At 37.3% G+C, this 26,419-nt stretch overlaps 1 protein-coding gene across 1 annotated transcript in view; it reads right to left on the reverse strand.

Annotated features, from left to right (window-relative positions):
* Window positions 1–26,419, reverse strand: part of COL12A1 (collagen type XII alpha 1 chain) — a 105,992-nt gene that overhangs the window by 21,706 nt on the left and 57,867 nt on the right. The window contains 21 exon segments of the mRNA XM_055810280.1: window positions 158–244; window positions 865–942; window positions 2,160–2,309; window positions 7,441–7,550; window positions 7,920–8,062; window positions 10,206–10,344; window positions 10,439–10,477; window positions 12,664–12,828; window positions 15,073–15,216; window positions 15,421–15,544; window positions 17,475–17,614; window positions 18,171–18,245; window positions 18,722–18,868; window positions 19,318–19,434; window positions 20,242–20,388; window positions 21,027–21,146; window positions 21,337–21,466; window positions 23,010–23,152; window positions 24,085–24,214; window positions 24,602–24,744; window positions 25,450–25,579. Of these exon segments, the coding sequence (XP_055666255.1) occupies window positions 158–244; window positions 865–942; window positions 2,160–2,309; window positions 7,441–7,550; window positions 7,920–8,062; window positions 10,206–10,344; window positions 10,439–10,477; window positions 12,664–12,828; window positions 15,073–15,216; window positions 15,421–15,544; window positions 17,475–17,614; window positions 18,171–18,245; window positions 18,722–18,868; window positions 19,318–19,434; window positions 20,242–20,388; window positions 21,027–21,146; window positions 21,337–21,466; window positions 23,010–23,152; window positions 24,085–24,214; window positions 24,602–24,744; window positions 25,450–25,579 (2,601 nt within the window).

Below are 26,419 nucleotides of genomic sequence, written 5' to 3' on the forward strand. Positions count from 1 at the left end.
TGGGAAACAGATTATTATATAAACAAGTAGCGGTGGTACATGTTGATAGAAACTATCTCTCTGACTGACCTTTGCTTCACAAAACCACAGATCAACACAAAACTACTTCCATTATTTTAAAAATCGGAAAATCTGTCTATGGTGAATAGTTTCTTACGGCTGGTCCAGGGGGCCCTGGAGGTCCCACGCTGTCTTGAGTACAGGTACAAGCATTTGGAAGAGCTGGGCATTTTGCTTCATCTCTCTGAAAATTTAATCACAACTGTTACTGTCCTTTTAAAGAAAAGTACTTGGTGGCAGCATACTTTTCTAAAACAATAACAGCAAAGCTCTATTACCCTGTTTGCAAGTACAAGTCAAACTCACAGCTAAACAGGCGTTTCCAAATGTTCCTAGAGAATGTTTCACATTTTTAGCACATTTTCTCTGCGAGCTATACAGGACACTAACAACAGAGGCACAGGCGAAATCAGATTCATATGCAGTTTCTGTTGTTCTAATAGTTATACCCATTATACAATCAGCTTGAACTGACAAAGAATAGTTACTTTTGGAATGCCATTCTAAGAATAGATTAAATTAAAAAATAACATAGCTATTCCATTCATAATACTTATGATCTTAAATATCACTGAAATACAAAATATTAATGACATTTTTTCCACCATTCCTAAGGCAGTCAGTTCTAGCACATTTTTCTACCTCAGACACAAAACTGAAATGCATTGCTGTTCACTGGCTGCTCTGACAACTGTGATTTAGGTATGTTGTCAGTATGAGGTATAATACCAGGCTAATAATGATATTGTTAAATTTGCTATTAGTAATGATTTTCTGAATAGCCTCTGGTTCATTTATACTTACCATAGAAGGAAGATCACAGCATCTGTCTCTGCTAGTCCAAACTGGACTGCATACAATGTCAAAATTCTGGATTTCTAACTGTAAAAGAAAGGAGGACTCTTGAAAGATACTAAAGATGAAATCTAGTGGCATTATCATTAAAAATTACTCATCAAACTATTTATTTCTAATATAGCTAACATCTTTCAGACTTTCTTTTTTTGACGCTGACAAAAGCATGATTTTAAAATAATACAAAATTGAAAACCAAGCTTGTGTAAGGCTATAAGAACTTAAAGCACTGATGCTTGCTCTTGTTCTGGGGCAAAAAGTAACTAAATTAAGTGAATGAATAAATATTTTTCAATACTTAATGAATAATACTCATGAACTTATGCATATATATATGATGAATAATACTTATGATGAACAATCAGATGATTGCCTGTGCTGTGCACTTCAACATGAAATCTGGCTCAATAACATTTGGACCACTTCTAAAGACTGCAGTCCTTGGATCATATATTAATTCAGATTCATGTATGAAACTTTCCACTGACATTAGCAGGGAAATCTTCTGCAGAAAAGCTGAAACTGAGACTTTAGGTAGACTGTACGGTAAAAGCAGTTTCCTCTCTTTTTTTCATCCCAAGAGCTATGATCCTGTAGTTTGATACATAAAACCAAACATCTGGTGGTGAGCACAAAGAATCTTCTTCAGGTGTTAGGGTTTGCATAGATGGGTCAGATTGCAAACTTAAATCTTCTAATATGAAGCCCAGGTAAAAGCATTTATTACGTATTAAGTATAGTTCATCCACCAAGATAATCGATGTGCCCTTCATAGCAGCGGCCACTTTTACATTATAGGTTTATAGATCATAAACTTAGCAGAGATTACCCTGATCACCCAGTACAAGACAGCCCATAGCACTTGCCAGAAGTAAAATCTGTTCACTAGAAAACATGTTTTAGGCAAACAAAACAATCTTTATTTAAAGGTTTCCAATGATTGAAAATCCACCGTAAATGGTTCCAATGACTAACTGTTCTCCCTTTCAGAAGAAAAATGTTTATGCTCATTTGAATTTATGTAACTGCAACTTTCTGGTATTGGATTTTTGTTCTTGCAGTTCTGGTAGAAAGAGAAGTTATTAAGACCAAACTTGTTAGTTAAGTATATTGGGTCTTGCAGTACAGGCATTTCAAAGCTTTGGATGTAATACTGAATATTTAGTAATCCTTAATCTCTAATCTCTTTACTCAGAAAATTTCAAGGGCTTGCATTAATGAATGGATTAATCTTTATCGCTTACAGTTGCTGATCTCCGGTCACCTTTTAGAAGTTTCCCAAGTATTTCATAGCCATCAGTTGTCATGTTCCCAGCCTCCTTAATTGGTTTTTCCAGTATTTCACTGCAGTCAATGTAAATCTTAACATTTGATGAAGTTACAACAATATGGACCTGAAAAAAAGTTTAACATAGTATTTAGGAAAGGCACATAGGTATATTTATTTTAATACTTTAACAGTATTTTGCTGTTTAGGTAACACAATTTTAAATTTTCTTCCTAGTAATCCTGCTTTACTTTCAACTGGTGGAAAAATTCAAACTCAGGGAAACTCTATGATATAAGTAACCTCTTTAAAATATGTTGAAGGTCAGTGAGATGAATACACAAGCACAGCTAAGAAGTACTATTTAGTGTAATAGTTGAATTACAACGATCTGTTTAAAAAAGCTTGCCTGAAAATTGCTTTAAGATGGAATAGAAGTAAAAAACAAAAAGAATTATTGAGAGGAAGTGAATATAAGCTCTGCTTGTCCTCTTCTGATGGCTGGGACCACACAAGAGGTTTATGAGTCTGTGACTGCCCACTGGCTAATAGACTCTGTCTGTAGTTCAGAGACTGGATTGTTTCAGATCCAAAGATCCAGGGTTCAGTTTCCACAGATGACTCAACCAGAGGCATTAGTTGCATTGAGATACAGGAAGTGAGCAGAGAAGCCTGCCCAGAAAAAGACAACATAATGGAAGATGCAACAGAGAAATTTCCATGAGAAAAAAATTGGCTACAAAAACATATGCCAAAATAAGGGGAAACAGGGAAGAGGAGGAAGAGATTAATTACTGGAAATAAGAGAAACTTAGAAGGGAGAAAAGAATGACTGTGACAGAGGGAGAATATGTTTACCAGGAGAAGAGAATGAAGTGTTTGGGAAAAACACAGTAAACCTTAAACAGAAGAACAAACAAAATTGAAGTGAAGGTTACCATTCCAAAAATTTATAGTACATACGACTAATGTTACACAACTGAATTTCTTACATTTCTATGAAAACAGAAGACATTCATGAGCCTCCAAGAAAGAAAAACGTGTGTGACATTTTAGTAAATCTGATATGCATCTGAGGGAAGAACATCTTAAGGCAACAGAAATATTTCAGTGGCTTTACATACTTTACATACTGCATATATTTATATAAAACATTATAACAACTATGTAATTGTTGAAATAGCACCACAGTAAGATCAGCAGCAAAGAATCCTTGAAGTATGTATTTATGTTTTAAAGCTTCTGTTATCACAGTACATAACCCTTCAAAAACATATTGTTATTTGATGACTGCTTAAAAACTGCCATAAAGTTGAAACAAAGATTTCCTTAAATGTCCTGAGTCAACAAGTGCCTGAACAATCTCCTGAGAATTCATTCTTTTTTTCCATGTTAAATATTTTCCCATGTGGAGTTGTCTCCAAGGCATCAGCATAGCTTATCTAAAACTCTTTAAACATTGTGTGCTTATGCTTTATATAATTGGAATTAAGGCTTTTGAAATTGCCCCCATTTTTTGTCATTTGAAATTCAGTTGGCATCACAATCAAGTTCTCGGTGCTGTGTATACAAGTGGGTTTTTAATTAACATTCCCAATATCATTCATTGACCAAATAAAAAAATAATGGAAAGATAACTGAGTGTGTGCAAAGCATAGTTTGGTACTGCATACCAAACTTTCCACAAAATAAAATAAGTGCTATGCCAAAACTTAAATTAATTGTCATTTATACATCGTATTCTCAGTCATTTGATTATATGACTGAATGTTACACATTAACCAATGCATCAAACAGTTTAAACTCATCACAGATGTAATTCCCTAATTCCGAAAGACACCTAACATGTAAGTCCTTTTACTGGAATGCTAAGTATCTGTCACAATTTAAATAAAGTAAATGATATCTGCATAGCAAATTTATATTTCTGCATTTTCAGTTGCACACAGAACTTTGGAGAGGGGAATCTATACCAGAATGCTGAAAGGGACTATCAATGTGAAAATGTTCAAACAGCAATGACTGCTGAGCATCGCCTTTCCTTCCAAAGAAGTGATCCCAGCAACCAAAAATAAGCAGAACTCCCCCAAGTCATTGACTCAGTCAGCTAACGGATGATTTAATGCCAGCTCTGAATTCCAGCCTGAATCTCATAGCCCAGGAATAAATCTAATAAAAGTAGGCATCTAGTGTTTAAAAAAAATAAAATATCTCCGTATTCAGTCCTGCTACATTTTGTTTTCAACAAAATGTTAACAGAAACTTTCTCTTCAATTTCTAATGCACCAATACAAAGCATCACTTCTGACAATTTCCAGTGCCAGAAGGCACTGAGGTTTTAAGAAAACGTACTTTAATCTTTCCTCTCTGGACCCTTTCTAAGATACAGTTTGGTGGTGTTCTGATCTGCTGCTAAATGAACCACATCAACAAGCTAAGCAAACTGTTATCCCATATGTACATCAGCAGAAAGACATACACTCATTATCAAATTTCCTGTGGCTAGCTACTGCAAAACTGCAATCTAAAAGGAAGTCTAGCATGGTAGGAACAAGAAAGTAGAAGTCGTCTGTCTCTCCAAAACATTCAATTATAAATTTAATGACTGTCTCAGGCAGTCAGGATTTTTCCTATGGGACTTGCCAGATTCAACAGCTTTCACCATAGCTATGCTACCCAAAGTGTTCCAGTATGCCAAAGTAAATTTCCCTGCACAGTTAGGTGTAGTTAACTGTGCTTCACTGAATGAGCCAGTAAGTCATCGAATGAAAGCCACAAAAATGTTTGATATTTTGGAAAACATCTCCTTGCATTCTAAAGATTCGTCATTTCTTTGAAACCAGACGGTAGGAGAAATTGCAAAAGTACCTTTTGAAATGTGTTAATCCTACTTTCCTTCCTTCATCCAGCTGAAACTACTGCTATCTTTTATTAGGAGCTAATCAACATGGCTGATACACAAGGCTTTCCTAGCGCATAAGCTGGGGAATCCCCTGATGCTATCATTAACAACCTGAGTCATATAGCAATCTCAGTAATCATCCTGGAGAGAATCCAGAGGAGTCAGCTCAGTTACATGGTGAAAAATCCCAAATAGAGCTCTTTAAATCAAGGCTACTCCAGTTACTTTAAATACTATCAAAATCTGAACTTCTGTTTCCTTTCCAGGAAAAAAAAGAAGGGCAACAACACACTGCACTAAATAACTGATATATTTTTTCTTATGAAATCATCTCATAAGCAAGAATTCGTAGTTCCAGAGCTTTAAGATAATTTACAACTGGCTGTTCCTCCCATACCTCATTTGGCATCTTAGGATTGCTTTCCGTTCGTATGGATTTAATTATTAAAATAATACATAATTCTGGAATTTTATTTCCCCAGTAATTTTTTTTCACCAACAAGAGTAATAAACAGTTATACATAACTGCTAGTATTGCTGGGTTTGCAGGTTGCTCCCCATTTGCTCTGATAAATGAACAGACCTTTACTGTAGATGCTGTCAGATAGTTCTGTTCAGCTCTATCACACTTAAAGGAACTAAAAGGAAATAAGTGACTCTGAATGTCAATGAAATTAGCAGCAGACACTTAAAACCAACTGCTGGCAGTACAGGATGTAGAGAGAGCTTCACACCACTGACCTGAAGAAGGGAAGTCTCAGCTCTAACACTGATATCTGAAATGAGGCATGCTACATACTGTTCTGTGTCTTAACAGTACTTAACGGGGATAAGATGACTCAGCTTTTACACCAAAACAGTATCTACCCTAGCCTTTACTGACAGTTTTGTCACTCCAGTAGATTAATACATTTCCTTAGAGTTCAGTTGTCCTACTAAGCTATCAAAAAAAAAGGCAAAAAGCCAAATGCCAAGGACAAAATAGAGGCTGTCTAATGCAGGATCCAAACCTATGCATAAGTATCAGTTACAAAGTCAATGACATAAATGTTTCTTTATATATGTAAAAATAATTAGCCATTAAATAAATTATAAAACAAGAATAATTGTATATAACATAGAAGCAGTCTGGGAAATTATCCTCTGTCAAATTCTGAGGAAACCAATGGCTTTTATAGAACTGTGTGATTTTCGTAGTCAACCATGTTTTAAACAGATGAAGTCACAAAACATAATACTGGCACCAACAATTGCTCCCTGCTTTCAGCCTAGCACAGCTAGGTTGACAGCATGGCCTCCAGTATCAGCAAGTTGACAGAGGCAACCTCTTATCAGTATCCTCAAAGGAATTCTGGTAGTGACTAGTCATGCAGGAGAGGGTATCATAAAGAAAACAAATGTTATACTCCAGCCATATTTAGTCATCAGAAGAAAACTAAACTAAACAGAAGGGAGATAAACGAAAACATGAGAATATGCAATTCAGCTGACCAAAAATGTTGCAAATGCAATTCACTTTCTTGCCCAAAGCATATATACTTAACACAGCAAGAAAATATTTTTTAAATTGTGTTACATACATACACACAGCCTGAGTCAAAGACTTTCTGATAACTAGAGGTAAGGAAGCCTGGCAGGATCAAGTTTTCATAATTCAGTGCACAAAATTAGAAAAACAAGCACAAAACTCTCACAATTTAAGGCTGTTGGAGTAACACGTAAGGATTTCACTAGCCATTTTGACAATTTAAAAAACGTGAGTTTCATTCTGAATCACAAATCGATCATATGATCTTTTATAAGCTCTCTCTCATTATTGTTGCTTCTTCAGTTAACATGACTTTGGAATATGTTAGGCCCAGTGAATATAAGCCAAAAATACAGCAATACACATTCATACATACAAAATATGTTCGTATATATCCATGTACTATGTTTTTTAAACATATGAATCTTATTCAATATGCTATTCTCCTCCCACAATTGGTTCCCTGCCTTTATCTATAAGTCAATAGCTACTTACTTTCTGAGGCTACATCTTCCTCTTCTCAGAATGATTTAAAATCATTACACTTCCCTCCAGTCTTTTCTCACCACAACTTCAGGTTTTTTTCCAGATTATCTTTTATTCTTCCTCTTTCGTATGCCACGAATCAGATATATCCCTCTACAATCTTGACAAATTCTTGACAAATCTCTTTCATTGGTTCAAAGAAGAGCTACAACTGTAAGTCCCTATGTCAACTAACAGTACTATACAAAGACTGGATATAACTGACCATTACTTCTGCTTGCTTGTCTTTTGTTTCAAAGAACAGCACTTCAGAAAGCAACATTGTTAATTTCGATCCTTTACCTTATGGAAGCTTCCATAAAAGATTTTCTTTACTTCATCATTATCAAAAGTTACGGTTTGAACTTCTCCCCTTGTATCCTTGTTAAAGAATGACAGGACTTTGCTGGCAGCTGCAATAAATTAAAATATATTTCATTTCATATGTACTACTGAAACCATCATCCTAAAATACACTTACAGATAAAATGTAGTATACCACTTAAGTGAGTAAACATAGGTTATAGATGGTCTTACTGACCCATAAGTACATAGATGTATTTTCCTTTGGTTCTAGAGGTAATACCAAAGTTGAAACGTAGCTTAGATGAATTCTTTTTAGTTGAAAAAATAATTGATGTACAAAGTAAAAAACTCCTAAAACTAAAAATATATAATCCTTTTACCATGTAGGAATGCTTTTGGTTTGCAAATATTTGGGAAGAATGCATGCAAAGTAATGTAATGTACAAACTCTGTGCAATAAGCATAATCATCCTTACGATCAAGCACAACTCCAACTTGTGGCTTGTAATCTCTGTCTGTAATCTGCCAAATTGCAAAAGGCTCATTGGGGGATTCAGGCAGAAGACGGAATAGCAGAATGATAGTGTACGCCTGTGGCAATCCCTCTGGGTGAATCTCCCTGTGAAGACAATATGAAGACATTTTTTCACATGGAAACCCATGAGGAAAATAAGATCTTGATAATTTACTCTTTTACAAAGAAAAGACATGAGAGTAACAGAGAAACCACAGTGTTTAATGAAACTGAGAATTTTAGCTACTCTCTCAAATAAAACTTGCTGATGAAAAAGACTATGTGATTTGTTAAGATGAACTCACAGCCTGTCTTCACTTGGTCCAGGTGCCATAGTTATGAAGGAAGACAGAATATGATCATAAACTCTTGGAGATACATTCTCATGGCAAGATTGTGTACGAACTAATATATTTTAAATTCCTTGATGGTAATTACAGAAAAAAGGACCACAGCTTTTTTTTCTTTTTTCATCTGTCCTGTTTTAGACAGGCAACAGAAAACACACTGAACTATTGCTTCAGGCACAGATACAGTGAAAGACATACTTAATGTATTCTCTGCAACGCGTGTTGTATTTGTGCTCCACCACATTTATCAGTGGCTGAGGTTTAGATATGTGATGTTCAGACTGTTAGATATTAAAAAAGCCAAAAATAAACAAACACGTGCATTAAATGGCCTCAAGCATTTTCTGAAGAGGATGGGAGGGACTTCAGGAAGGGAACTGTAAGAAATTATGTAGCTTCTGCTTCTCCTCAACCATTCTAATGAAACTGGGAAGGGGATTTGGCCTCATGAACATAAACATGGAAACCTTAAAATGAAGAGAGGAGCTGCTCTGTATTTTAGGCAAAGCTTATGCAACCATACAGTACTGCAGGATGTGTATGCATACAGTACCCATATGGGACACTGCAACAGCCATATCACTAAGTCAACAACATAACACAGCACAGAGCAAGAATGAAATTAAATTAGATAGAGAAACACTATTTATAACTTGGATACAAATTTATTTCAGATACAGAAACAACTATGCCACCAGGATCAGGATGTTTTTATTGCTTTGCTGACTCAGTCTAAAGTGAGTTTTATTTTCTGGCTTCTCATGAAAAATAAGTGCCCAGAATACTCTGGCAAGTCTATTCCACCTCTTACAGCAGACAACAGACTATGTATTATTAAAAATATGAAATAAATAGAAAATCTGTCTTTTTATTGTCTTTTTTATCATCTTATCCTGTTAAATGCAAGGTTTATCTTAATGTAAGAGAGTTGCAAAACTGGAATTATCTGTACTTCCCTAGATTGTAAAAATCCAGACTGTCAGAGACTTATTACCCCATAGATATAATGGCATATCAGTGAACTCAAAGAGTCCTGAAGTCCTCCACTTTTAAAGTTGAGAGCTGTGAAGGCTGGCAAAAAGAAATTATTTCTTCATACACCTCAGCTCCTGTGCCTGTGATCTGATCTTTACCTGATCTGCCAGGATTGCAGAAGATTTCAAAGACTGGTATGAAGAGAAGATTAAATTTCCTTAAATTTAACAGGGATAATGGGCTAACTTTATGCATGCCCTCTGACTCAGAATGACTTTTTTTGAAACTTACTTAAATAGGTGGGAGAACAAATGTAAAAAGAAAAAGAGAGAGGTACTGTTCCCCTCTTAGTAAAACTAACTGCTAACTAAGTCTTTTCGGGTTTTGTGAAAAAATGTTGGCAAAAATGACCATATATTATCCCTCTCTAACCAAACTTTTAAGACCACAGACCCTTGAAAACTCCACTTTCCAAATACGGCAAATCGAGTAGAGGAGAAAATCAATGGCGTCAATGGGCTCCCTATTGCAGTATGAATGATGCCTCTGAAAAAGTGGTGCTTAACACTCCATATTGAAACCATTTCTCTCCAGCAACATGGAACTCATTGTACTAAGGAGGCTGTTTTTCAACTGCCTAAGGACAAACTGTGGATTATATATAACTCAAATGGTTAAGAAACATAATGTCCAAAGAGAACAATAAACAACTGGATTAATAGTGAATAGATTGCGACAAAAGAAATAGATTAGCATTTTATAAGAACAATGATAGATGCTCTTTGGAGCATATTTCTTGGAATTCAGTAAAAAGAATACCAAATAAATGCATCTTCCATAAGATACTAATGCTATCATCTATGAACTCTGTTAATCCTGCCTCACCTGCTCGTCCTAATTATGAGGCTTTCAGGTTTACTTACCGTATTGGCTGGCTGACAAAGGCATTTTTGTGGAGTCTATATGCTACATAGCCTGGGAAAGAGCCTGATTCCAGTGATACCCCTTGTACAGAAGCAAAATGCTTCTCTGTTAGGTTATACGATTCCAGCATCTTGAAACCTTTAAATCCAGAGAGAAAACAAAAAAATAAAAACACTGTAGAGCTGTAAAAGACACAAATGAACCCATGCCAAAATACCAGACAGTTACTTACCCGGCGAAGTGTATCCCTCCAAGTAAATAAGAGGACAAGCTAAAAGACATGAGACAAGATATAATTCAAAACCATAAAATCTAACAGGATATTAACTTATATATATTTTAGAAAGTTTTATTGCCAGAAAGTCTGTGCTATTATTAAATATCACCCAGATTTTGTTACATTTGTCATACTGTGTACTGTTCTGCGGTAGATGTACTGTTAACATCTTTACTCGTTACGTTTAGTATGATATTTCTACTGTAATAAATGGTATGGAATAACAAATGAACCCCCCAAATATTTTAAGAGTCTAATTCATAAGAAGAAAAGAGCACAATGACACAGTTTTTCCATGAATATTTAAGGCATGCATCAGGCTGCATAATAGCTGTCAGATTCACAAGGAAAAATTGCAGATTTACATGGCTCATCGGGAGCCAGTGGATGAGACAGTTAAGGAGTACACAGTTGCACGTGACAGGCCTGAGAATTTCTCATTTTTGCCATAGAAAGATTTCAGTTGAGTAAACAACTGAACTTTATTTAGATAATTTTAAAACAGCACCATACAGTATAGCTACACCTCTTTAGCACCTCTAGACCACTGGTAAATAAGAGACCTGTTGTGCCCCCCAGTTCACATTGGGTGTCATTCCACTTCCTAAAGAGCAGTAATTCTCACTGGCTGTTACTTTCTTTTTTGTTACACTAGTACTTTTGAAAAGTGAAACAAGATTACATAAAATATATTACCTACTTCAAAATTAAAAAAAAAAACCCTAGCTTCCTAAAACTATATCCAGTTATATGAAACCTAACTTACATATATGAACATTTCTTTTGATGGACCTTAGATGGGATGACAACTTGTATTGGGTTTGAGTGGCAAGATTTTGGTAGTGTGAGAGCTAGAGAGGTAGCTTCTGTGAGAAGCAGCTAGAAGCTTCCCCCATGTCCGACAGAGCCAATGCCAGCTGGCTCCAAGACGGACCTGCCACTGTTCAAGGCCAAGCCCATGAGCAATGGTGGTAGTGACTCTGGGATAGCATATTTAAGAAGCAGGGGGAAAGCCCTACGCAATAGAAACTGCAGCCTGAGAGAGGAGTGAGAACACGTGAGAGCAGCAGCTCTGCAGACCCCCAGCCCAGTGCAGAAGGAGGGGGAGCAGCTGCTCCAGGCGCTGGAGCAGGTTCCCCTGCAGCCCGTGGTGAGGCCCGTGGTGAGGCCCATGGTGAGGCAGGCTGTGCCCTGCAGCCCGTGGAGGTCCATGGTGGAGCAGGCTGTGCCCTGCAGCCCGTGGAGGTCCATGGTGGAGCAGGTATCCACCTGCAGCCCGTGGAGGTCCATGGTGGAGCAGGTATCCACCTGCAGCCCGTGGAGGTCCATGGTGGAGCAGGTATCCACCTGCAGCCCGTGGAGGTCCATGGTGGAGCAGGTAGCCACCTGCAGCCCGTGGAGGTCCATGGTGGAGCAGGTAGCCACCTGCAGCCCGTGCAGGACCCCACACCGGAGCAGGTGGATCCCGAAGGGGGCTGTGACCCGAGGGAAGCCTGTGCTGGAGCAGGGTCCTGGCAGGACCTGTGGCCCCTGCAGAGAGGAGCCCAGGCTGGAGCAGGTTTGCTGGCAGGGCTTGTGACCCTGTGGGAGGGAGCTCAGGCTGGAGCAGTTCGTGAAGAGCTGCAGCCCATGGGAAGGACTCACACTGGAGCGGTTCATGGAGGACTGTCTCCCATGGGAGGGACCCCAGGCTGGAGCCGGGCAGAGTGTGAGGACCCTGCCCCTGAGGGGGAAGGGGCGGCAGAGACAGCGTGTGATGGACTGACCCCAGCCCCCATTGCCCATCCCCCTGCGCTGTGGGGGGGAGGAGGCAGAGAAAATCAAGAGTGAAGTTGAGCCTGGGAAGAAGGGAGGGGGGGAGGGGTGAAGGGAAGGTGTTTTAAGATTTGTTTTTATTTTCTCATTATCCTACTCTGATACGACTGGTAATAAATTAAATTAATTTTCCCCAAGTCAAGTCTGTTTTGCCTGTGATGGTAACTGGTGAATGATCTCTCCCTGCCCTGATCTTGACCCATGACCTTTTCTTTATATTTTCTCTCCCAGCTGAGGAGGGGAGTGATAGAGTGGCTTTGGTGGGCACCTGGCATCCATCCAGGGTCAACCTGTCACACAACCGTAGCTAGTATATAAGCAAATGTATTAATCTGGGAAAAAGGAAAACAACGTCTTCTACTCACTTGAGGTAGCTGTCTCACACACAAAGGTGACAAGGTTATCTTGAATCTTTTCAAAGGCATCAAAATCATCAACAATAAATACATGACGTTCACTGGGCTTGCTGGCAATCTTGGCCAGCTCATTGTAATCTACATCAGCCACGCCAACCACAAAGACACTGAAGCCTGTAAAAATAACACTTGTTACTTGAAATGTAGTAAATATACATGACCATTTATCAGGTCAACATTTCACAAACCATCTCTATCATCGATTTCTCGGGCTCTGCTAGTCTTCGATCTGACCTTCATTGTAAGCATACATTCTGAATAATCTTTCACCGTAACAAAGGTCAGGAGGGACTAAACTGATTTTTGCATGTTTCCTTCAAAACTTTCTCCTTTTTCTTTCATTGATTTTTGTTGGACATTATCCAATCTCACATAGCCTCGGCTACATGGTCCCTTCACTCTTTCATACAAAATGTACAATCTTCTCAACTCTACTGTATCTTCAATCTGTTCTGTGTTCAAAATCTCTGTGCAGACTGTTAGTTATCCAGACCTCTGTCTGTTGCCATCTCCTGCATTTCATGCTCCTCAGTTTCTCTCACTTTCTCAGGGTGGCATTTATCTCACCAATTTTTACTTTCCAAGTTAGCAACAAGTCTAAACTAGTTGTCTAGTCTTCCTCCATAACCAACAGGCAGACATGGGCAGATTCAGAATGCAATTCATCTTGCCTCCCTAAAATGTTACCTTCAAGACTGAAGCAGCCATGGTCTGTGGATCCTGTATGTTGCTCTCTTCCCTAACTATAAAAGGACCCCACATGACAACCTTAGACTAGACATTTAGTTGTTAGATGGCTTAAGTCAAATGACAAGAACCCAGACCCTAGAATTTAGTTATATCACCAGGTGTAACAGCATAATCTCCTTTGTCAGGGTGATACTCCTTTTCAAATCATTAAATTAGCGTCTCCTTGCCTTTTATGTCAAGTTTTTTGTTTCCTGCTATCCTCTAGCTTTTACAGAATTCTGGCTCTGGCTTATTTCTTACTTTCTCTTCTCACACCTAAGCCTTCCTGTTGTAATTTGACCTCTTTTTGGCAAAATAAGGAAGGAAAAAAAAGTCACTGCAAAATTCAGCACTATCTAGAAGAAAATCTCTCACAAAATTTAACTGACAAGAAACTGCACAGATATTGGAAATGCTGGTTGGAAGCTGAAAGCAGAATTCACATTTATTGCAAATGATAAAGCTAACTTTATTTAAAATTTTAGTTTTTCAAAAGTAAGTTAATTATTCCTCTGTAGCCAACTGTGGTGAAACTTTGGCTGAAATACTCTGTCCAGCTTTGAGCATGACATTTAAGATGCAAAGAAACCAAAGCAAGTAGAGAGGAGAGCAAAAATGATAAGAGGTTTGGAAAACATGATCAACAGGAGGTTGAAGGAAATGGGTTTGTTTAGTCTAGAAATGAGAAGAGACAGGAAATGACAACAGGCTTCAAATATGAAGGCCCATCACAGCGGACAGTGATCAACAGCTTTCCTGGTTAACTAGGTAAATGAAAAGAAAACAATAGTTTCATTAGCCTGAAGAAGCACTTAGGTGAAATGTGAGAAAGCTTTTCAGCTCTTATGCTAGTTAAGCACTGAAGCAGATAATCCAGGGAGACCGTAGAGATTTTTATGAATGGGGTAGCCAAACATCTTTAGAAACCATCTAGACAGAGGTGATTCCTTCAGATCATAGAGGCAGAGAAGATGACCACTTGTAGATTACAAGCCAGTGATTTTCATAAGGAAGTACATCTCCTTACTCAGGGAACAGGACTCCAGGTCGTTCATGCACTGCAATGCAAAACTGCTGGGTGCAAGGACAGGAATAGATTGTTAGACTCGCATCTATAGTCACATCCAACAAATCTGAAGAGGAACTGTGACACTTCTCAGGTCAAAAGGCAATGAAAGAGTCAGTTTAGACCCAGCTCCATCAAAAGCAGCTACTTTAACTGGAGATTTACTAGTTTATACCAGGAAAACATAAAGATGAAAAAGCCAGGCCCATTACATCAAAAGCACTAGAATGGAGCACACTTCACAACGGTCCCTGGGGTCCACACAGCAAGGAGAGAAAGAAGTAACCAAAATTCATGTCTATAAAGCAATATGCATGAGGAATTGCTTGAAAGCCTTGGGAAGCCACATCCTTCCCCAGAAAGAATACTAGAGAAAGAAAAAGTAAGTCTGGCCCAGAGAGTCTAAGTTCTTAAACATTTTTTAGTTATCCCCAAATACTCAGAATATATCTCTGAGTCCATAAATAATGAGTAAAGCATTCCCAGGTAATTGAAGCACCACTTACAATTGCATTGCTTAACACATAAGAAAAGGAAACAGCCAGGTACCACGAATTGCTTACCGGAGTGCTGTATGACCGTTGCTGCTTTCCTCACCTCATCCTGAGACCGACCATCTGTGACAACAACAAGTACCTTGGGAACACCTCGCCTCATGCCACTTTCCCAAGTCAAAACCTTTTCTTTGATAAATGTTAGGGCTTTGCCTGCAACATACACAGTGAACAAGGAGTCAGCCATATTATCCATAAGGGAAGAAATCCCTTATTTTACTTTGAAAGGGCAACAGCCACACAGCTACAACTGAAGAACACAAAATCCTAATTCGTCAGCCATGCAATATTAGGATAATGAGCCAGTTTCTGAAAATATTTTGTCTTATAAGAAATATAACTACTGCTAAGAACTACCTGTCCTTGTGTTTCCTCCTCTGTACTGAATATTTTGAAGAGCTCCCAGGGCCTGGGCCTTGTCATCAAACGTATTCAGTTTAAATTCAGATTTTGCCTCATCACTGTACTGCACAAAGGAAACCTGAAATGGAATATATCACAGTGTTCAGCCTCCTATCTCCACATTCAGACCAGCTCTCTCCATTGAAATATGTATTGTGGTATATTAATAGGTGTTAAATAATTGCAAAATCTTTTCATGTATCTACAATTATGCGCACACATATATATTCACATACACAGATACCATCATAGCAATGTGCACACACCTCTTTCTCTTTCATGTATGAAATGTGATGTGACCTTAAATATACATGATTAAATCATTGCTGTTACTATAATGCAGTACACGTAGTGCCTATTCTCTGCTTCTGAGCAGATGTACAGTATCTATTCTCTTCCCATTTTTTTAGGAAATACAAAATAATTCAGCAATAGAATTTCTCTAAAGTTGGATATATACAAAATTGTGTACTCTCTTGCCTTAAATACTGGAATATAATCACAGTAACTTTATTCTAAAATCATCTTTAAATATTATATTTCATATATAAATAATATATTTCGTATATTATATTTGCTGCTTTTAGTGTTCTGTAAAGTTGAATTAAATTCCCCTTTTAAAATGATTCATATCCAATTCAAAACCTGAGATTGTTGCATCTCAAGAGATATGTAACTTAAATATTTTACTAAACATTAGCATTTTACATGTCTCTATCTCCTATATTAGGACTTCTCTATCTCTAGGCTAGGGACACAGATATACAATGGCAGGGGGGCGACATCAAACAAACAAACAAATGGAAAGGAAAACTACCTAGATTAGAGCTAGGAAGGATAAAGACTGTCTGAGACAAGGTATGAAGGGTATCGTTTCCTTTAAAATGTCTAGAGCTTTAAACATAGGGAATCAAAGACCTAAAGATATGCCTGGAAGATGAAAGGCAGTTCATGAGCAATGGAAATAATTTTTATAATTAATTGGGAACATCATTCCCACAATCTCCCACATATTAAAGAAAAAAAGTACCCCAAAAAAAAACACCTTCAGCCTTTTAATCAAGGAAAATACATTGCACCTGCAGGTCATTGCTATGGTCTAGAAACACCTTGTAAGAAACTCTCTTACATCTCATGTCATTCACTTTATCTAGTGAAAGAGAAATGGTTATGGGAAACTAGGCAGTGATCTCATCCAGCTTCCCATAAGCAGAAGAAAACCAGTAATGGTACAAGACTTACAGTAAGAAGCCTGACAGGAAATGTCTTTGACATAACTGTGATATGCTCAGAAATCCTGAAAGTTTATTCCTCATTAGCTGTTACTGTTTACTCTTTAAAGATGCATTAACTCATTAAGAGAACTAACTTTTCACCTTTTCATACTTTCACTATGCCCACTGTGGAGTGGACCCACGTTATCTGTAGGATGGGATGAAGAGACTTCTGCAAGTGCCTCTCCCAAAGGGATTCTGCCTACTTGGTGCAGTGGGTTTCTAGGAGCTCAACAGGACAAGGCTAATAGCAAGCCAACTGGACTCTACATGCACAAGACTTCTTTCTTGCACTGAGAAATTAAAGCATAACCCTCACTCAACAATCAGACTGTCCCCAAAACAGGTTTCTGGTATGACACAGACAAAACCTAGCATATAACAACTAGGCAGTGTGCCAGTTGTTGATGCCCTATACAAAGAAACAAAAATATAAAATTAACCATACATTGACCATACACCACCCCAGTTTCTCTGTCTGGAGGATTCCCACACACTACAACTTCTGTCTTTCAAAATAGTAACCTCTCAGGATAGACTGGATTCCCTTTGTACTTAAAAAATGATCAATATATTTCACGAATAATTATACATGTGCACACATGAGTTTTACAAAAATCTAATACAAACAAATGACAGTATTCTGAAAGAAAGGAAAAATCAGATGCAACTTTAGCAATTCAACTTCACCTTCAGTTTCCCTCCAAAATGTACCCAATGGAAATACAAACCTACCTGGATTCCAGCAGGATTAATTAAGTCAAAGGCTCCTACTGTATTAAAAACAAATTTCACTACTTTGTTGAAGTTATCATCACCAATACTCCAGGAAGCATCAGTCAAGAATACTATGTCTGCTTTGGCACCTCTGCATACTGAAAGAACAAGAAGGTACACTTAAAACATATAAATCATATCACGCTGAAATACAGAACATTGCTTCAAAATTTGAAAATTCAAGAATGACAAATATTCAGCAAACTTCTATTATCATGCAGTCAACCTGGCAGATGGCTAATGCTCAACACAAAAACATTTATTAAAAATTATCAAGAAAATTTCCATAAATGACGAAGAGCTCAAGAAACAAATACGAATGTTTTAAATTACTTTTTTTTTTTCTGAGAAGCTACCATAAAACAAAAACTGTCTTCTGAGGGCAGACAGACTCACAGACTTGCTGCAGAGCTATAGGATATCATGAATTTTTTCCCCAAATATATACACCTTATTGTTCTACACCAGGAAATGTTGAAGTCTAGTAAACCTCAAGAGCAAATGGATGGCATTAGGAAACTGGTCTCAAACTTCATTTCCCTAAAATGATGTGCTAGTTTTAAATCTATTTAAATTTGTGAAAAAGTAGAATTGAACTCTGAAGCAGTGCAGCAACTACACAAAAATACTGAATAATTCTACAACTAAACATACCATCCCGAGCCGGAGGGATCGTAGGAGGTGGAGGAGGTGTAGGTGGTGGAGTTGGTGCCTCTGTAGGTTTGATTACTGAAATGATATAATAATTTTTTGTACTCCATATAAATTATTTCATTCAAGGAAAAACTCCAGATTATGTATTATATTACCACACAGAAAGATTATGATCTTTTCTCATTAACCTAAACAATGTATAATTGGCAAAGAAAAAATTCTTCTGTTACAAAATAATGAGATTTAGCTATTGTTAAAGCAAAGGTACATGATATCATTATAGCAGTAACACTTTTACATGCATTGAGTAATGCTGCACTCCGATAATGCATCCATTTTTCATCCAAGTCCTAGGAAATAACTGGTTTGAGGAAAAGCATAAGAATTTCTCTTTCCCTCATAAATTCCAGTTGACGTTACACTGAGAGAAAGAGGAAAGAAGGTCACTTAAAAGAGGTATTGAAAGACATTTAGGAGCAAGACAGGTTCTACAGCTGAAACAAGACAAGTTCTATAGCCAAAACTTAAGGTTCACAATATCTATTACCTACCTGTACGCTCCCTCATAGAGACTGGAGGTCCCTCAAGGTTAGGGGTCTGAACAAAGACAGTTGCATTGTATTCTGTGTCTGGTGAGAGGCCAGTAAAACAGTGGCTTGTTTCTGATCCACGTACTGTGATCTCCTGTCCTCTGGAACCTGTCAAAACAAGCCCAATGGAAAGAAAGTTAGAACCTCCTATTTCCCTTTTAGTATGTGTACAAATAAGTGTACAAATTAGACACCTCTTAAAACAAGGCTGGAGCAGATGGGACAGCAGTCTTACTCCTTCCCATAAAAGCCTTTCTAGACCAAGGTTATATGGTGATTATGCACCCTGGGGTATACTGGAGAATACCACTGCATACATGTGAAAACCAGGTAACTAGCAGATTCCCACTAAATAAAGTTAACTTGACAATAAGCAGCACTTCCTCTCTGCAGCTTTTTCACCACTCTAGAGAAACAGGTTGTGTTCAGAGCTTTAAAGCTCAACCAGATGTATCCTGGCTTCTAGTGGGTGCTTGCCACCTTCCCAAATAAGTGGTGCTCTCACTGAAATAAAACAATTATGTCTCCAGAAAATGCAAAAAATAAAATGTACTTACCATCAGCTGGGTTTAGCTTCAGTCTGTAGGAAGTTGCTGACCGATGAGGTGACCATCGGATACAGAAAGTATCCCAACCCACTTTGTAACTTGTCAAGTCAGTGACATTCAAATATACTGTGAAGAGAGAAAGAGATAAATTGTTCACTGAAAAGTAGCATATAATTTACACTTTGATGTGCATCATCCATTACATTAGCAGTGCTGGTCCAGAATTTGATTTTTAAAAATACTCACAGAAGAAAAGCACAGTTCTAGTTAAATTTCTTACTCTTCTGTTATGCCCTAGAGATCCTAGCCTAGTTATTTACAAAGGTCCATAGTCTGATACCCTTCCCCTACTGGGTAACAGCCCATTTTATGAATTTTCACATGAAGTAAGTTGAGCTCTTTATAAAATAAGAAACTTTCAAAAAGTGGAATCTGACATATATGGCAATATGAAAAGAATGTAGTGAGTCAACAAAACTCGGGATTCTTGATTCATCTTAACTGAAGAAATATTTAGAAGTTTCTTAGCTGAGGCCATCAACAAAATCTCATCCTCATGAAAAGCTGAAATTTCAATCACTGGACATTCCTGTGAGATAAAAGCAGAGTAGCGAAAAGCCTAGACCTGTTTAGCATGGTTAGATTCTATAGTACCCTGAAAACAGGTAAAGATTGACTCCCACTATAGCTGAATAAAATTTTGGGAAGCTGACTAGAAAAATTTATATCATCAAATCAATACGTAAACTATACTTCCATTACTGTTCCCAAGCTTATTGTTCTTAAGATCCACATGATGGCCAGATCATAAGTATTCTCCATGAGAGGATATTCAGATTTTCTAACAGCCAGGCTTAAAAATCCTCTCTTAATCAACATTATCTCAGATCAGTATATGTACTACATGACTACAACAAAATTATTTTGACTTACATGTAGTGCCTTGATCTGTCAAAGGTATGCTCATTCCAGAATCATACTGGGCATAAACATTCACATCGTAAGTAGTACTGGGAGACAGATTATGCAAGGTGTAGGAAGTCACTTCTCCCACAAAAACCTCCATGGGCTCATTTGAACCTTGAATTGAAAGGAAGCATTAAGGAATTACAAAGAGAGAGATATTCATCATTAGGTGAGCTATAAAACTCTCTGCTGTCTTTTACATGCCATTAAGGGTTAATCTCATTTTTCCTAAACCAAAACATACTGCTTTCTTAAATTTCAGCATATTAGACTGTTGCAAACAGAACATACACATAGCTTTACAGGCTATTGTGCAATATTTGTGTTTAACTTCCAGAAAGGTTATGTCTATTGTTTCACTGTCACATAAAACAAAGGTTCTGAAGGACATTAGTACCTAAGTACCTGTCCAATACTCAGCTTACATACACCAGTTCATATCCTCAGGTGAACAAAAGGTATTAAAGAGAGGAAAACCAAGTCTAGTCCAGGACTTCATCTAGTCACCCTATTAAATTTTAACTATACCAGTCAATGTCTGTCATTGAATGCATGAAACACTGTTTGATAATTTGTGCTTCTTATAAAATACTGATAATAAGACTTAAGTTTCCATCAAAATCAGTAAACAAAGGTAATAAATAAATCCTTTAACACAAACATTTAATGATACATATGACTTGTATTCTGATCTCCCTTTAGCCACTCACTGTTCTGAAAGTGGAATACTCAGAATGAACAGGTTTTCTTACCCACAGGTTTGTATACAATTTTATAGCCAAGAACAGGGGATGGTGAAGGATCCCAGGAAACTCTGAATCGTGTATACCATTCATCAGTTATATACATATTTTGAGGAGGAAGCAGGCCAACTAAAAAGAAAGAAAAACATTCTAATTAGACTAGTGACTGCTTTTCAATGTCTAGAAATTTACATTGTAATTCTGTTGTGTAATAATCATGTCAAAGACATAATTAACATAATGAAACCTTAACAATGATGGAGTGCTTAAGGAGTATGTGTCTTAAATTTACAAAATAATCAATATTAAAACTAATTACCAGTTCTGCCATTTCCGGTCAGTTGTCCACCATCTCCATCTTCATACACAGCCACAACAGTAATTTTATATGGTGTATCTGATTGCAGTGGTTGTAGTATCACATTATTTCTTATCCCAGGAACTGTTGTCTAGAACACAAAAGAAAGAGACATAAACAAACTCACAAGTCTTGTAATTGCTCAATAATGACAAGTGTCAAAACAAATTTTTGACACTTGGTGCACTTTTTTTATGTCCACTGTAGATAAAGTCATCGGGATATCTTAAGGGTTATAGTCTATAAACAACTATTAGTATTTGATATTTTAAATTATAAAACACTGATCAGCACAAAAAGATAAATCAAATTGACTTTTTAGTCCCTACCCTCACATCAGGCTATGCTGCTGCAGTTCCTCACCAAGATTTCAGTACTGTTCCCTCATAGAAAGGAAAAAGTCATGATGATGTGTTTTGGAGGCAGAAAAAGGGAGGAAAAAGCTCCTGAAATGGGGATGGAAGTCAAAGTCATTCATGCTACTCATCAGTTTCATTTCTACCCTTTCATTATCCTCATCTTAGAATATCATTTTCTTGGCAGAGACGAGTTAGTTTGAGAAAGAAGCTCTAAATATTTTCATTATAAAAACATGCCTATTTGTGCATCCCTCAGTCTCCTCAACTTCCTGGTGCAGCCATGCACTATTGTGCCCTTCTAAAGAAAAGGTAGATGTAATCCAAGAAGTGACTCTGCTCCATAAAATGGTCATAAAACACAGAAAGTAATGTGAGGTGTCTATCTCAAAAGCACGACCCAATCAACATTTTACGTTATTACTTGATAAAAAATTTCAGTTGAAACTTGCTGTTCTTTAAAAATGCCCAATATTTTCTGCAAAGAAGATATGTGTGTTGAAAAATATGTGTGTCCTGATTAACAGGTCCAGTAGGGAATTTTCAAAGCAGTGAATTTTCAGCATGCCCTATGCAATAATATATAAGCAGTAACAGAATTTAAATAGCACTCTCTATATGTTACATTTTGGCTGGTGGCAGTCAGCAGGAATTATGCCATTGACCTCCACAGGATCTGAGTTTGGCTTTGCTATAAACACTCAGAGAATTTTATAAACTGCAGATTAACTTGTGCTATCATTAAGCTGCAGGAAATTAAACACAAACATTTACAATTCATACTGATCCTTACAAAAGCAAGTGAGATGCTGAAGTAAAGTTACCATTGCTTTCTTATTAAACTCTGCCAACTCTCCTCAATTTATAAAATGCAGACCTATGTTTATTCTGTATCTTAGCGCACTGACTTCATAATGAATAAAGTATGAAGTAATAGGTGGCTACTCACTGTAGCAAAATGTTTGAACTAAATGTTAGGAAGCAGATTCTGCTCACAATCTTCTGATTAATGTGTGAATCATGTATTTAACATTGTTTTGCACACAAATTGGCTCATTAAATCATGTATGGTCTGCAATCTCATAAAAAAAAAGAAGTAGAAAAAGAAAACAAAAAAGCCTCTGTTTCATACAAACCATGGCTTCTCAGCATTGACAATGACAAAAGAACCCATAGAGCATGCAAAGCGTATACATGTAGAGCAGGTGTCTTTGTTTTTCTGTAGCCTAAAGAATAAACAGAACATCTTGGTGCTTACTAAGGAATTACAGAACTTACATATTCATCAATAGGGTCTCCCACAGTGGGTGAATATATGATTCTGTATTGCTGGACTGGCCCATCAGCATGGTCCCATTGTACAGAAAGGCTGTTTGTGGTCTCATCAAACACTCTCACGTTCCTCGGACCACTGCGAGGCACTAAGGAAAGAAAATACAGAAGGTTTTACAGAGCACGATTCTTCCAGTTCAGCATCACTCTCACTAATTCAAATGCTGCCCAGAAGCCAAAGCTAAGGGCCCTCCCTGAAACCCTGAATAAACATATAGAGGTAGATTCAGTCAATGATAATATAACAGGGCCTGAAGGTCTTAAATAGAAATAGGGCTTTAATGGGAAGAACTAGAGCAGTGAGGAAGGCAGAGAACATCAGAGGGACCTGCAAAGTGAGCATCTACATACACTCTGCTTCTCAGACTCTTGCAGACAAGTATAACTATAGCCTGTCACATCTGCAAGTTTTAGATGAATATGGGGATTTAATAGAGAAAACATAGAAGCAGCAAGGGAGATGACCTGTTACTGCCATAGACAGCTTCTTTACACATTATTTTTAGAATGAACTTTAAAGAAGCCAAGTGTAAGACAACCGAGATCCCACAAGCTAAGTTGTAACAAGGAGGTTTTGGTGTTTAGGCATCTGCAGCAAAAACAAACAGCTGGTGAGGCTGACATACACAATTATGTAAGACAGAGCACAAAGCACATTTTTTTCTGTTGACAGCTAATTCTACCCATCTTAATGTGCTATTTCTTTTTTCCAAAATACAATCTGCTATTTGTCTGTAAACACATTTTAAAGAACAGCGTTTAAACTCTCAAACATTCAAATTAGGATTATTTCACAAGTGAAAAATACATTGGTGATTATGCATGTACTACAACTGCCAGAAAACATAGCAAAAGCTCCCTTCCATGGAGGCCTATAATGGCTTCAGCCATAACTCAGATGCATTGATCTCAGAGTTGCACTGAATGGCTTATACTATTTGTGATTAAAACCAATTTTAAAAAATCTTCACATACAAGTTTTGACACATTTTTCACAAAGCAGGTACTAACTGCCTCTTACATGTTCTGCCCTGTGCTTGGCTTGGATTTCCTTCTCCATCTGCATACAGAGCTATAACATTTATTGAGTAAGCAGTGTCAGGAGTCAAGCGCTCCAGCATCACATCACGAGTGTTGCCTGGTACCACAATCTAAAACAGAAACAAAAGGCAGTTATATAAAAAAGCTTTGGTTTATACTATGTCTAGTTAGAATAAACAATTTCAATGAAATATAGAAAAATTGGAAACACAACCATGTTGCACATTTTCTAAGAAAAATAATACAAGTCTAAAATAACCAAATAATATTGATAAAAATTCAAGAGCAGATGCAAAAAAATTGATAAATTCATAAGGAGCTCTCATTCTGCAAATAGACTTGTTATTTTTTACATTTTACATGAAAACCATTCAGAAAAAAAGAAGAAACATTCAGGAACAAACCAAAAAAGTAAATTGTCATGGTTTACTGACATAAAGGACATTTTCTAACAGGTACTAATACACAGGTTCCCACTCATAAACTAAATTACTTACAGATTCTGATGGCCTTGGGCCAGACAGTGGAGAGTAATTAATTCTATATTGCTGTACTGGACCTGGAGCAGGTTCCCATCGGACATTCATGCTGTTTGGCGTGGGATTGTAAACTTGAATGTTTCTTGGTGTTCCTCTCTCCACTAGATCAAGGATAATTTAAATTAAGTTTTACAAAGTTGCTTACATAAGGTCTAGTCCTACTTGAATTTGCAACAGTGAACAAAGCAAGCTGAAAAGCACATCAGCCCATGATAAACACTTTTCTTTTGCTACCCCAAAATCTACAGTTCTAAGAACCTTGGTGGTTAGACTTTACAAACATCCCTGTCAGGCAGCAAAGTACATATGTTTATACTGCAAATTGAAGGTATGATCATTACAATTTTTTACCCTATTATTGATCAGACAGATAGGAAAAATAGCCACAAACTACACGTCTTAGCTTATGCTGACATTAGGAGCTCAGACTCCCTGGAAAATTTTAAATACATGATATGGACATTTAGCATAGATTAACACTAATATTTGCTATTTGTTCACCAGTATTGCTAGTGGCACAATAATTAAAATTTTACTGTTGTGTGGAAGTAAACAGTAAGTTTGCTGCACAACATAAGAGCTGAGCTTGCCTGAGATAAGTGGACTGGAAGCTTCTACCTGAATAAGCAAAGAAAACAGTTACAAGGCTGCAACCATAACCAAGCAAGTAAACAGAGATTCTTTCACTTATGATTTAGCTTTGGGGAAAACAAACTTCCACATCTGATGTAAAATCAAATTCTAATTTTTCGAGCCACTCATACAAAAAATCTTATCATTTCCTTGAAAAGGACTATTTTACTTACAAGTTCTTCCAGTGTCAGAGACACGTCCACCATCGCCCTCTGGGAAAACTGGAACCACAGTTATAGTGTAAGGTGTGTTGGGTTCAAGAGTCCTCAGGATGACATAGTTTGTGTTTCCTGGTACTGTGGTCTACAAATTTATAAAGAAAGATAGAGGCATAACATTTGTGTACAAGTGGAAAACGTTTAAGCTTTTTCATATCTCACTTACTCCTCCACCAAATCTGATTTCCAGACTGGATGTGATAAAAACTTTACAAAAGGCGAACCCTGAAGCAACAGGGTTCATGGTGTCTTCTGGAATTGCCTTTCAAGAAGGGTTTGTCTTGGACATAACAAAAATGGTTGTTAAGTCCTATGCTCTCCTATACAACACCTTACATCTATCTACACTTTTGGGTCCAGATACTGTTCTACTAATAAAAGTAGCAGAACAGCAGTGATCTCTTTAATGACTACTATTCAGAACCTCAGAGGCACTAAAAGGTCACTTTATAAATAATAAATTTTAAAAAATATTACATAACACTACAACATGCTAATCACAATAAGTAATAGGCAGCTCGTGTTAGAAAGTAAAACTCCACAGCGTTTAACAATTTAACAATACTTATCAGTAGCTCTCTAGTTGCTATTGAAACAGTGGCAATTCATGCATTCCTCATTTCACAGGCTCATCAAATTGCACAGATGTGGAAAAAGAAACACAAGCGGGAAAGAACAGTATTTTCCCAGCCTACAATAAGGGTTCCCATTTTCAAGATTGTTTTAGCTCTTTAGCAATTAAGTAGGTTTTGGAGATTAGAATAAGACACCTGTGTGGATTTTTCTGTTTTCACAAATATCACCCCAGCTGACCGCCTACAGTCACATGACTTCTTAGCAGTAAAAATTGGTAGAAATGAGGTCTGATAACTTTATTGCCTTTTGTACACTCTGAAGTCAGCTTTACATTCACATGCACTGCCCT

The sequence above is a fragment of the Falco peregrinus genome, chromosome 7, assembly GCF_023634155.1.
Source record: "Falco peregrinus isolate bFalPer1 chromosome 7, bFalPer1.pri, whole genome shotgun sequence".
In the NCBI taxonomy this organism is placed as follows: Eukaryota; Metazoa; Chordata; class Aves; order Falconiformes; family Falconidae; genus Falco; species Falco peregrinus.